At 40.0% G+C, this 12,525-nt stretch overlaps 1 protein-coding gene across 1 annotated transcript in view; it reads left to right on the plus strand.

The window, feature by feature from the left end:
• Nucleotides 1–382: 382 nt before the first annotated feature.
• LOC132894346 (zinc-binding protein A33-like) overlaps nucleotides 383–12,525 on the plus strand; it is a 30,548-nt gene continuing 18,405 nt past the window's right edge. The window contains exons 1-7 of the mRNA XM_060934086.1: nucleotides 383–523; nucleotides 7,909–8,000; nucleotides 8,727–9,283; nucleotides 10,708–10,803; nucleotides 10,960–11,193; nucleotides 11,291–11,453; nucleotides 11,592–11,627. Of these exons, the coding sequence (XP_060790069.1) occupies nucleotides 7,982–8,000; nucleotides 8,727–9,283; nucleotides 10,708–10,803; nucleotides 10,960–11,193; nucleotides 11,291–11,453; nucleotides 11,592–11,627 (1,105 nt within the window). The 5' untranslated portion in view covers nucleotides 383–523; nucleotides 7,909–7,981. The remainder of the gene's footprint in view (nucleotides 524–7,908; nucleotides 8,001–8,726; nucleotides 9,284–10,707; nucleotides 10,804–10,959; nucleotides 11,194–11,290; nucleotides 11,454–11,591; nucleotides 11,628–12,525) is intronic.

Consider the following 12,525-nt stretch of genomic DNA (forward strand, 5'->3'; position numbering starts at 1 on the left):
TGTTTATGTGTACTATTGTTTATGTATATGCTACTATTTTTGACAGCAAAGGGCAAGGTTTGTGAGTGTGTGCAGGAGGTTACTGAACGCGTGCGCGCAGGGTGGGGGGGCACTTGAGGTATAGTGCCCAGGGGCACCGCATTGGCTTAATACGGCACTGGTCATGAACTGTGAACTATGTACATGTGTAAAGCCTAATTTATCATCATCATATTCACTGAACTATTTACATGAATAAATGTTTTGATAAGGGATTGTCCCTGTCTTAATCTAGTCCTCTCTCGTTGCATGTATTAGGATTAGAGCGTCTGCTAAATGCCATGTGATGTAATGTAACACTACAAAGTCAACAGAGAAGTGACGTCACTCGCGAAGTGAAAGTGAAACTGAATCAGTCAGAAAGCTCGTATTCACCTGAAATCTCTCTTTTTACGCTAGAATATAACTACAGCACATTTCATGACTCTGAGAGGAGTGTAAACACATTCCTGACTCTCGACAAAAAGCAAGGGAAAAAATAAAGGTAGGTGCTGAGGGAAAGAATGAATGTTTCATAGTTCAGTGGTTTTGCCAGACGGAGAAAAAAAAAGAGTCTCTAATACTGTGATAGTAATCATGAAAAATGCTTAGTTATTGATACTAAGCTAAAATCAAAAGTTTATCATTCATCCAAAATGAGTTGTCTATACAGTATTTGATTCTGAGTGATGAACCTTGTTAGCTTTGTTGAATGAACAGAAAGAGAGATTTGAGCAGGCCTTGGTAGCCACTGTCTGACAGAATTGCTCTTCTCTCGTGTAGAATTAGTTTCTGCTAGTTGACAGAGATAAGGGTGGGAGTGTAATTTCAGCAGGAGTGAAAGGTAGCAGGTAGATTCGTGTTCTTCTCACAGTAAAACATGTTGATCTACACCTGTCACCAGCAGAGGTGGACAAAGTACCCAACTTCATTACTTAAGTCAAAATACAGATCCCACTGGTCAAATGTTGCTCCGATACAAGTGAAAGTTGTACAGTCAAATTATTACTTAAGTTAAAGTACTGAAGTACTTGCTTTTAAAAATAATTAAGTATTAAAAGTACATTTTCTGTCAACGCATCGTTGTATTATTGCCACAACGCTTACAAAACCTAATGCCATTACCAAAGACAGAAGTGTGAATTCACAAAATGAATGCATGCTGTGCATCATGGTGGTTTAACGTTAAGCTAGTTAGTCAGTGAAACTCCACCTGACATGCTAGCAAACTCTTTTCAAACTTGAAATCATATTGGGTAGCTACCGCTACTAGAAAAGAAAGATTTCTACATTATGTTTATTTGGCAAGATTATGCTAGAACATATTCCTGAAAGGACTTCAGATAAGTTAACATTATTCATGTTAGTGTAACTCTGTTTTTACATGCTAACTAATAGTGTCCAAGTTAACTAGCTGTGTGTTAACGTTAGCCATGGATAAGGCGATGGCAACTTGGCGAGCAAATCCATAGAAAGTCATTTGACTAACCAGACTGCATAGCTATTGCAACATTACCACCAGCTCTAAAAGCACAGACAACTTCATTGCAAGCTTTCTCTTGGAATAAAATGTTTACAGACCTCAATATTCTTCCACAGGTTAGATGGCGAGTTTTTGTAGGCCGTGATGTGGTTTGTTTTCGGCAAACAAAACAAACATTTAAAACGAATCATTAATCCTTTCAGAAAACTGAAACATGGGGTTCTAGGTATGGCCATGGGTGCGTACATTTTCCAGAAGAACCACCTCCTTCCATTCTGCCATCAACTGAACGTGTTCAAATAATGCTGTGGAGAAATCATTAAACTTGATTTGATACAGTCTATGGACGTGACATGACCCTAGTGATTACTGATAGGCTGTCTCAGTGTCACCTACAAAAAAAACCAATCAGGTTTTAGAAAAGAAAAGAAAAAAACATCAACTTTCAAAGCTGCTTCATACAACCCCGATTCCAAAAAAGTTGGGACAAAGTACAAATTATAAATAAAAATGGAATGCAATAATTTACAAATCTCAAAAACTGATATTGTATTCACAATAGAACATAGACAACATATCAAATGTCGAAAGTGAGACATTTTGAAATTTCATGCCAAATATTGGCTCATTTGAAATTTCATGACACCAACACATCTCAAAAAAGTTGGGACAGGGGCAATAAGAGGCTGGAAAAGTTAAAGGTACAAAAAAGGAACAGCTGGAGGACCAAATTGCAACTCATTAGGTCAATTGGCAATAGGTCATTAACATGACTGGGTATAAAAAGAGCATCTTGGAGTGGCAGTGGCTCTCAGAAGTAAAGATGGGAAGAGGATCACCAATCCCCCTAAGTCTGTGCCGACAAATAGTGGAGCAATATCAGAAAGGAGTTCGACAGTGTAAAATTGTAAAGAGTTTGAACATATCATCATCTACAGTGCGTAATATCATCAAAAGATTCAGAGAATCTGGAAGAATCTCTGTGCGTAAGGGTCAAGGCCGGAAAACAAGGGCGGCTGGTGCATAAGGGCGATTGGGCGACGCACTGCCAAAACAAAAAAAAAAAAAATTTTTTTTCTTTTTTTAAAACAAACTTTCACCAGCGCTGCTCGAGGCCGTTTTAATCTGTCTCTGGGTATCATTGTCCAATCAGGGTGGTCTTGCTTCTAGAGTACTGCCCCTTTTGGGGTGATTTCAGTCACGCTGAAAATTGCCCAAGAGTTCACTGATAGAGTCCCATGTTAATATATTTGTTTTCTCCTGACTGACACATCAATGCAATCTCTATGGGTTCCGGGGGGGGCTTGCCCTAACGTGCTTACGTCACTGCGAAGTGCGGCAAAGTTGCGTTCGATCCGCTCAGTTTCTGAGGTGAGATGGATGCGGAAAGCAATTCAGCGCGGTCCTTAAAAGAAGTTCCATTTAGTCAGCGATCAAATCGAGCTAAATTGGCAACAAAACAAGCTGGACCCCCCTCGACCAAATCTAAACATAAAACAAATTTTGACAAGGGGGGAAATCATATACTCAAGGTTTGACTTCAACATGGTCCCAGCGCAAATCCTGGCGAGCTGGCTGCGAGGACGCCTCAGCGGTTTTCTGCTCCCCCTGCTTACTTTTCCACCCTGGAGGTGGCTCCACGGACAACACTGCTTGGACAGTCACTGGAGTTTCGGACATGCATCATTTGTCGGAGAAAATAAAAAACCATGAGTCATCAAAGATTTACATGGGCAGCTGCCTGAAATTTTCGGCTTTTGGGAGAGTGAACATCGCTACACAGCTGGATGAGGGCTACAGGCTAGCAGTTCGCCGCCACAACGATGAGGTGAGCAAGAACAGGCACATATTAAACCGGCTCACCCAATGCGTGAGATTTTGTGGAGTGTTTGAATTAGCTCTACGAGGCAAAGACGAAACTGAGGGCTCCAGTCACCGTGGTGTTTGTCTGGGTTTGGTTGACTATTGACTTGCTACCTAGGTCAATTTACTTCAGTCCTGTGGACATTTATGGTCCGTGTAGACATAACGGGGGAAAATTGCCCCCCCGAAAAAAAATTCAGGAGCCGCCACTGCCGGAAAACCATACTGGGTGCCCGTGATCTTCGGGCCCTTAGACGGCACTGCATCACATACAGGCATGCTTCTGTATTGGAAATCACAAAATGGGCTCAGGAATATTTCCAGAGAACATTATCTGTGAACACAATTCACCGTGCCATCCGCTGTTGCAAGCTAAAACTCTATAGTTCAAAGAAGAAGCCGTATCTAAACATGATCCAGAAGCGCAAACGTCTTCTCTGGGCCAAGGCTCATTTAAAATGCACTGTGTCAAAGTGGAAAACTGTTCTGTGGTCAGACGAATCAAAATTTGAAGTTCTTTATGGAAATCAGGGACGCCGTGTCATTCAGACTAAAGAGGAGAAGGACGACCCAAGTTGTTATCAGCGCTTAGTTCAGAAGCCTGCATCTCTGATGGTATGGGGTTGCATTAGTGCATGTGGCATGGGCAGCTTACACATCTGGAAAGACACCATCAATGCTGAAAGGTATATCCAGGTTCTAGAGCAACATATGCTCCCATCCAGACGACGTCTCTTTCAGGGAAGACCTTGGATTTTCCAACATGACGATGCCAAACCACATACTGCATCAGTTACAGCATCATGGCTGCGTAGAAGAAGGGTCCGGGTACTGAACTGGCCAGCCTGCAGTCCAGATCTTTCACCCATAGAAAACATTTAGTGCATCATAAAACGGAAGATACGACAAAAAAGACCTAAAACAGTTGAGCAACTAGAATCCTACATTAGACAAGAATGGGTTAACATTCCTATCCCTAAACTTGAGCAACTTGTCTCCTCAGTCCCCAGACGTTCACAGACTGTTGTAAAGAGAAAAGGGGATGTCTCACAGTGGTAAACATGGCCTTGTCCCAACTTTTTTGAGATGTGTTGTTGTCATGAAATTTTAAATCACCTAATTTTTCTCTTTAAATGATACATTTTCTCAGTTTAAACATTTGATATGTCATCTATGTTCTATTCTGAATAAAATATGGAATTTTGAAACTTCCACATCATTGCATTCCATTTTTATTTACAATTTGTACTTTGTCCCAACTTTTTTGGAATCAGGGTTGTAGTAACGAGTAATGAGGACCTTGATAGAAATGTAGTGGAGTAAAAAGTATGATATTTGTCTTTCAAATGTAGTGAAGTTAAAGTCATAAGTTTCCAAAAAAATATATACTCAAGTAAAGTACAGATACTCAAAAAGTGTACTTAAGTACAGTACTCCAGTAAATGTACTTCGTTACTGTCCACCTCTGGTCACCAGAATCCATTTCAAACATCTGTTAGTTTCTTTTACAGAGATAGGAAGTGAGATAACAATGGTGAAAAAAAAATCCTAACTCCTTTGACAAAGTCCTTAATTATTTTTATGCACTTATTCTTTGTTTAAATTTAAACCCTTTGCCACTAATGTTTATGTAATGGTCTTATTCCTAAGCTTACTTAGGAAACATATTTTGTAAAGCATTAAGGCCATTAGTGTAATAGTGTCAATGACTGACACATTTCAATGCAAAAAAAAAAAAAGGTTTTGCATTGCTGAGAAATCTCTTGAAAGAGATTTTTTTTAAGAGAGTAAAATACTCACATCTAAAATGATTCAGAAGTCAGTTGTGTGTTGTGCTGGTAATAGCATAGCCAGAAATTAATTTCAGTGGGGTGAGGAAATAATAATAATAATAATAATAATAATAATAATAAACATCAGGATTATTTTCTTGATCTCATCTCATCGAAAATTATCAAAATGATGCAGTATGTTCATCATAGGGGAACATTACATCTTATATTACTATATACTTTTAGTATAATACAAAGGTGATTATAGAAAATCTCGCATGCTGATTGGTCGAGAAATTCAGACTATTTCTTAATAATCACCTCGAGTGACTTGGCAAAATGGTGGCCAATCGCTTTCTTACTGTAAGTGAGGAAGAATTACAGATTATGAAAGAAAATGCTGTTCCGAAAAGCACTAAAGATGCTATGGAGTTTGGTCTAAAACTCTTCAAAGGTAAGGTGGAATTTATCCGTTTCAGAATAAAGTATTTTATGTAAGTTGGTGTAAAAAAATGACAAGTCTGCGCCGCACCATTATTACATTTGCATACTGCTTTTGAAGTTTGATTATTATTTTTTTTAAATAATCACCTGTGTATTTATATGAAATCAATTATCCACCTCAGGCTCAGTGAATACTGGTGAATAATAATCTCACCTTTGTCTCATTTATTATTCACCGATATTCACTTCACCTTCGGTGAATAATTGTTAAATAATCGTAGCTTTCAGAAACAGGAAAATTGCATCATCCAATTTGACTAATCCGGTTTCTTATCACAGCAGCTTGTATCTAATAAAATGTGCATCAACAAACAACCATTCACGTTCACTTTAGAGCTACCAATTAGCCTAGCCTGCATGTCTTTGGACTGTGGGGGAAACTGGAGCACCCGGAGGAAACCCACACAGACATGGGGAGAACATGCAAACTCCACACAGAAAGACCCCCATCAGCCACTGGGCTCAAACCATCTTGCTGTGAGGCGACAATGCTAACCACTACACCACCGTGCCGCCCTACCATCAACAAATCTTACCATATTAATAACAGTGTCATATAATACCTTGATAACAATTTCACTGAAAATGCTTAAAATAATGTGAATAATCAGAGAAATTATACCTTACATCTTGTAAATACTGGTCTACTTTCCTTTTCCACTTATTGCAGTAAACCTCCAGCAGGTGACTTCACCAGCTCTCACCTCAATATCCCTGTGATTATAGTGTAGCTATTTAAGAAATGCACAATCTCAAGGGCACTTGAAAAAAAGTGTGATTAAAGAAAAGAATGCATTCATTAAAAACATTTTAATCAGTATAATAACTTATCAACTAATACTACAAACACTTTGATAGTTTTGGTTCGCTCTTCTTTGTCTAGAAATTTCCTCTGCTAATTTCAAAGCCAAGGTTACTGGTGTTAATCAATAAAATATGTGAAATAAGTTAAAAAAATTAATAGTCTTACATAATGGCCCTGCGGTGTAAGACAGAAATAATCCCAGGCAGAATTTCACTTTGACACCCCTGGCTTAGCTGTATACTGCCAAAAATAAATGGATGGATGGATTAGTTAATTACATTTACATGCCTACAGAATACTATTGAGCTACAAGCAATGCTGTAGTCAAGTAACTAAACCTCGAGACCAAGTCCAGTCCCGAGTCCCTGGTCTTCAAGTCCGAGTCAAGTTCAAGTCATGAAAGAAAATTTCAAGTCGAGTCCACTATTGATCTGAGTCGAGTCCAAGAACAAGACTCCAACTGTACCATTTGACGGTGGCTGTTGCTGCCTTTATGTGAAACCATCTCTGCTACTGTGTTGGACTAATGTTACTGCTTGACTGCTTAATTTTAATTAACAGGCTACAGATAAAAAGCTTGCTCATCGCTCAGCAAGCCCCGCTGTGAACAGGTTAAATAACATGAGAGAGGGTTAACACTAGCTAGTTCATCACTCAGCAAGCCCTGCTATCAACAGAGCAATGATCATAGTGTGTCACTTCCTTCTCTGGGTGTAGTCTTACCAAATGATGATTGAAGTTTGAGGTTGTCCCGTCGTCTCCTTGATAGTTCTTCTACATATGGAACATATAGTAGTGCATTTTTTCCCACTGCCTAAGCCTAGGGGCTTCTCTCCAGGCATTTTAGCGCCATTAACCTTACTTTGTTCCTGAAAATGATGTATGAACAGGTGAATTTGTGCATTCTTTTGCACAAAATTAGTATAAAAATTAATATATATAAATATCTTATGCTAAATTATTATGCCATGTTACAGAAAAATAAAGAAAATATCTGAGTCCTTGTCTCCAATTTATGAGTCCGAATGCAGTTAATGCACGAGTCTGAGTCATCAGTGCTCAAGTCCAAGTCAAGTCTCAAGTCCTTAAAATGAGGGCATGAGTCAGACTTGAGTCTGAGTCCTGGACTCAAGTACTACAAGCCTGGCTACAAGAAGAACATCCCACTGTCCTTGTGAATGGTTATACAGAAATGTAAAGTAAAAGAAAATTTAAACAAAATATTTAGTAGGGAGCCTGCAATGCCCTGATATTGCAATACAAATATTGCCGAATGTTTCTTCAACCCTGGATCTAAGACCCTGTAACATAAATGCAAACCTGACAAAAAACACTGGCTTGCAAACAAGTTTTCAGTATCCTTGATGATCAATGTTTGCTTCCTTATTCATCTTTAAAATACCAGGTTTAATAGCCTATACATATTTTTGAATGTGTAAACTGAACAATTTCTGGATGTAAAGGTTTAACAGTATCAGGAAAAAGAAATTGGCAGAATCTTCATCACCACAACCAAGAAAAGACAGAAAGGGAAGCATGGACAGACCAGAGTCTTGTAAGTACCACAATTCATATATTCAACTCACTTTGATGTTTATCCAGTTAAACCAGTAAATTAAGTATACAGTGGATCTTTTCACAATTAGTGCTCAAGAAAACCACGATGTTCTGGTGTGAAGATGTCATGTACTTTGTAAAATAAAATGCATGCATAAGACGAATATCATCAAAAACAATGAAAGGTTCAAAGGTCCAGCTCAGTCTTGAGGAATGATCAGTCTCTCTTGTGACCAATTAGTCTCTCTGCTCATCAAAGGAAACTAAGTACAGTATAATATATGTATTAAGGCACTGCCAAAAAGCGGAGCTCCCGATGAGTATAAAATATGTTAGTAAATAATCCCATTTCATTTTTTATAAAACAAATTAAAAAGAAATGCTGGATAAAAACTCATCTATCTTATGTAGATAAAGATATAAATTTTGTTGTCCGGTGGTCAAGTGTTTATGAGATACGTTGCCTTGCACTTATGATGGGGTTCGCTGTGGTGGTACATCATTCATACGTACAAACAGATGGACGTTGTATAGCCATCAAAAATGAGGTTGATGAATTACCAATTTCTCTTAAGTATGGAGCTCCGCTATTATTCAAACAGAAAGATGCTACAATATTTTTCATGGAACCCAGTTAATTTAGATTGAGTGTACCATATGTATAATGTGTAACTGAATACATTTCCTAAAATTATATATTTCCTTCATGATCTATCAACCCTAGTTTCTGGTGACTCCAGCAGTCTCCTGTCTGAAGAGCAGCTGCGGTGTTCGATCTGTCTGGATGTGTTCACTGATCCACTCACAACTCCATGTGGACACAACTTCTGTAAGAGCTGCCTTACACAGTGCTGGGAGAAGAGTCAACACTGTTACTGTCCATTATGTAAAGAGAAATTCACCAAGAAACCTGAACTGAAGATTAATACAACACTGAGAGAGGTTGCAGATCTCTTCAAGAAGAAACATGGTCCTGACAAGCCTGAGGTTCTTTGTGATGCCTGCACTGGAGAGAAGCTGAAGGCCCTGAAATCCTGTCTGGATTGTCATGCAACTTACTGTAAAACTCATTTAGAGCCTCATAATCAAGTTCCAAGCTTTAAGAAACACAAACTAATAAAGCCTGTGGAGAACCTGGAGGACTACATATGCCAGAAACATGAGAGACCCCTGGAGCTGTTCTGTAGAGATGATCAGATGTGTGTGTGTCAGTTCTGCACTGAAGGAGACCACAAGAATCACAACACTGTTCCTATAGAGAAGGAGAGCAGAGAGAGGAAGGTGAGAAACACTGATTAACATCAAATTTAGACATTATAGCAAATGCAAATTACTTTATGCAGTGATCAATCACTGGTTGTCATTTCATTTACCAAGACTGTGATGATGTTGCTGTTGCACCCTTCACCATTTAGTGCCCAGTTTGATTTTATTTGGTTTCACTTCTGAGTCTGTAAAATGCATAAATGTAATTCTCATCTCATTATCTCTAGCCGCTTTATCCTGTTCTACAGGGTCGCAGGCAAGCTGGAGCCTATCCCAGCTGACTATGGGCTAAAGGCGGGATACACCCTGGACAAGTCGCCAGCTCATCACAGGGCTGACTCATACCCTTTTTCCACCAAATCAGTTCCAGGGCTGGTTCGGGGCCAGTGCCTCTGGCCCATGCTGGTTCACAACTCGTTCAACTTGTGAGCCAGCTAAGAACCAGTTTGCTTTTCCATAGCTTGGGGTGCTAAGGGGAGCCATGTCATTATGTCACTGTATACGTCAGTTACGTTGCTGCATTTTCATAAACCTTGGCGCGAACATCGAAGCAACAACAACACGGAGAAGAAGAAGCAACAACAACAACAACAATAATGGATGACTTCGCGTTTGTACAGCTGCTGCTTCTGGCTTTACGGTGCTTCATTGGGATCAGAAAACGGCAGATCCAATATGTTTGTGTTGATCGACAGGTTTTGAGTGGACGCCGATTATGTTCTAGGAGACAGATAATAACCTAATAACATTTTGACTCTTACTTACACTGAATGTGAGATGGTTATGTTAGCCTTTGTTATGAGCTAATGTTAGCCAGTGTTATGTCGGCTTTGGCGGTCTTGCTATTATTGTTGGTCTTAACAACTCGACCCCCCCCCCCCGACGTAAGCAGTTCTTTCCTCTGGCCCAGCAAAGAGCTGGTGCTAGCCTGGAACCGTTTTTTTCTGGCCCCAGAGCCAGTTTTTTGTCAGTGGAAACAGAAAAGCCGGTTCCAAACTAAGCACTGGCCCCGAACCAGCCCTGGAACTGATTTGGTGTAAAAGGGGCAACATAGACACAGACAACCATTCACACTCACATCTACGGTCAATTTAGAGTCACCAGTTAACCTAACCTGCATGTCTTTGGACTGTGGGGGAAACCAGAGCACCTGGAAGAAACCCATGTGGACACGGGGAGAACATGCAAACTCCGCACAGAAAGGCCCTCGCCAGCCATGGGGCTTGAACCCAGACCTTCTTGCTGTGAGGCGGCAGTCCTAACCACTACACCACCGTGCCGCCCCATAAATATAATCAATTAATTAAATAATCCATGAAGAAAGAATTATAACATTAAATTTGGTGAATATGTGGAAGAAAATTCACAAACCATTTTTAAGAATTATTTTAAAAAACAAGATTATTTCTATATTATATTGTCTTTTTCTCTGTCCTCAGACTCAGCTGGGGAACACACAGAGGGATGTGCAGCAGAAGATTCAGGATCGACTGAGGAAGATCCAAGAGATCAAACACGCAGTAGAGCTCAGCAAAGTGTGTACAGCATGACATTGTTTATAACCTTTACATACCTAAATTACTGTGCTGTTTACTGTGTTTTGAGGAAATACAACATAACAACCTGCATTAAACATAATAGTTCATTATTCAGTGTGATGTAAAGAAAGTGAAAATGCATTGCTCCTTTAGAGAAGCACAAAGGAAGAGAAAGCAGACAGTGTTGAAGTCTTCACTGCTCTGATTCGCTCCATTGAGAGAAGTCAGGCTGAGCTGCTCAAGGCGATGGAGGAGAAGCAGAAAGCAGCAGAGAGGCAGGCTGAAGGACTCATTAAAGAGCTGGAGCAGGAAATCACTGTGCTAAAGATGAGAGACACTGAGCTGGAGCAGCTCTCACACACTGAGGAGCATCTCCACCTCCTACAGGTCAGTGTTCCTCTCTCTGCTCACTGGCAATGCAGAACATCACAGAACAACACTCACCATGCTGAGGGATTTTCTTCTCTCTCCTGCTCTACTGTAGATTTACTCCTCCATGTGCAGCCCTCCACACACCAAGAACTGGACTGAGATCAGTATTAACACTGATCTGAGTGGGGACACTGTGAGGACAGCTCTGTCTCAGCTTCAGCACACTCTGAATGAGAAACTCACGAAAACACTCAATGACAAGTTAAAGGAAACAGGTGAGAAACCTTTATATGTTACATGTTTTTAGACTTACTGTAAGTATATAACAATTTGCATAATATAAACTATTAATTTCCTGAAGCTTTGTCTGCATCAAAGATTGCATTATGAAAGTGATGTTTTGTTGTAATTAGTTTCCACAGAACTGAAGAGGATTCAGCAGTATGCAGGTACAGTGAGGTTTCTGTTTCCTCTCATATTAAAATGCACAGATCATCATTACACCACTGCATCATCAGACTTATTTTCATCTGTAGATCTCTCCAGCTAAAAGGAAGTCTTAAAGTGTCTTTCATTATCCTCCTCACTACAGCTCCCTATTACTGCCCTGCACTAAAGCCTTTCAACCCTTTTCTTCTTTAAACCTCATAGGCAACAGTTTTATGCACATTTGAAACTTTATATGTTAAAAAACCCTCTGTAAATTTCATCTGGTCCCAAGAAGTATTGTTAATAAGTAATAATTAAAATAAGTTAGCACGGATTGTGGCAAATTTCTGTTCAGCAATTTTCATGACCACTCGGTGCGTGACATCATTTAAGACAAACAAACCGCTTGAGTTGAGTCCATTTCCATTTACTTACATTGCCGTTCAGCTTGAGTGCAGATGTGCGTTCAGGAATTTCCAAAGAAAAACCATGCCTTATTGTTGTGCAGTGAACTGTAACAACGGGATCAGTTCAGGAAGAAGTTTTGACCTTTTTCCGAGAGAGGAGAAGTGGCAGAGAGAGTGGATTGGCTTTTTCTGGAAGAGGAGAAGAGGCGGAGCGAGAGGATTGTCTTTTTCCAAAAAAGGAGAAGAGGCGGAGCGAGTGGGTTGACTTTTTCTGAAAAAGGAGAAGAGGCGGAGCGAGCGGGTTGGCTTTTTCCGGAAGAGGAGACGAGGCGGAGAGAGTGGATTGTGTGCGTGAAGCCAGAGGGTTGTTTTTTTTCTGGAAGAGAAGACGAGGCAGAGAGAGTGGATTGTGTGCATGAAGCCAGAGGGTTGTTTTTTTCCAGAAGAGGAGAAGAGGCGGAGAGAGTGGATTGTGCGCGTTTTTACTTTTGCTTGCAATTAACAAGTCAAG

The sequence above is a fragment of the Neoarius graeffei genome, chromosome 1, assembly GCF_027579695.1.
Source record: "Neoarius graeffei isolate fNeoGra1 chromosome 1, fNeoGra1.pri, whole genome shotgun sequence".
Taxonomy (NCBI): Eukaryota; Metazoa; Chordata; class Actinopteri; order Siluriformes; family Ariidae; genus Neoarius; species Neoarius graeffei.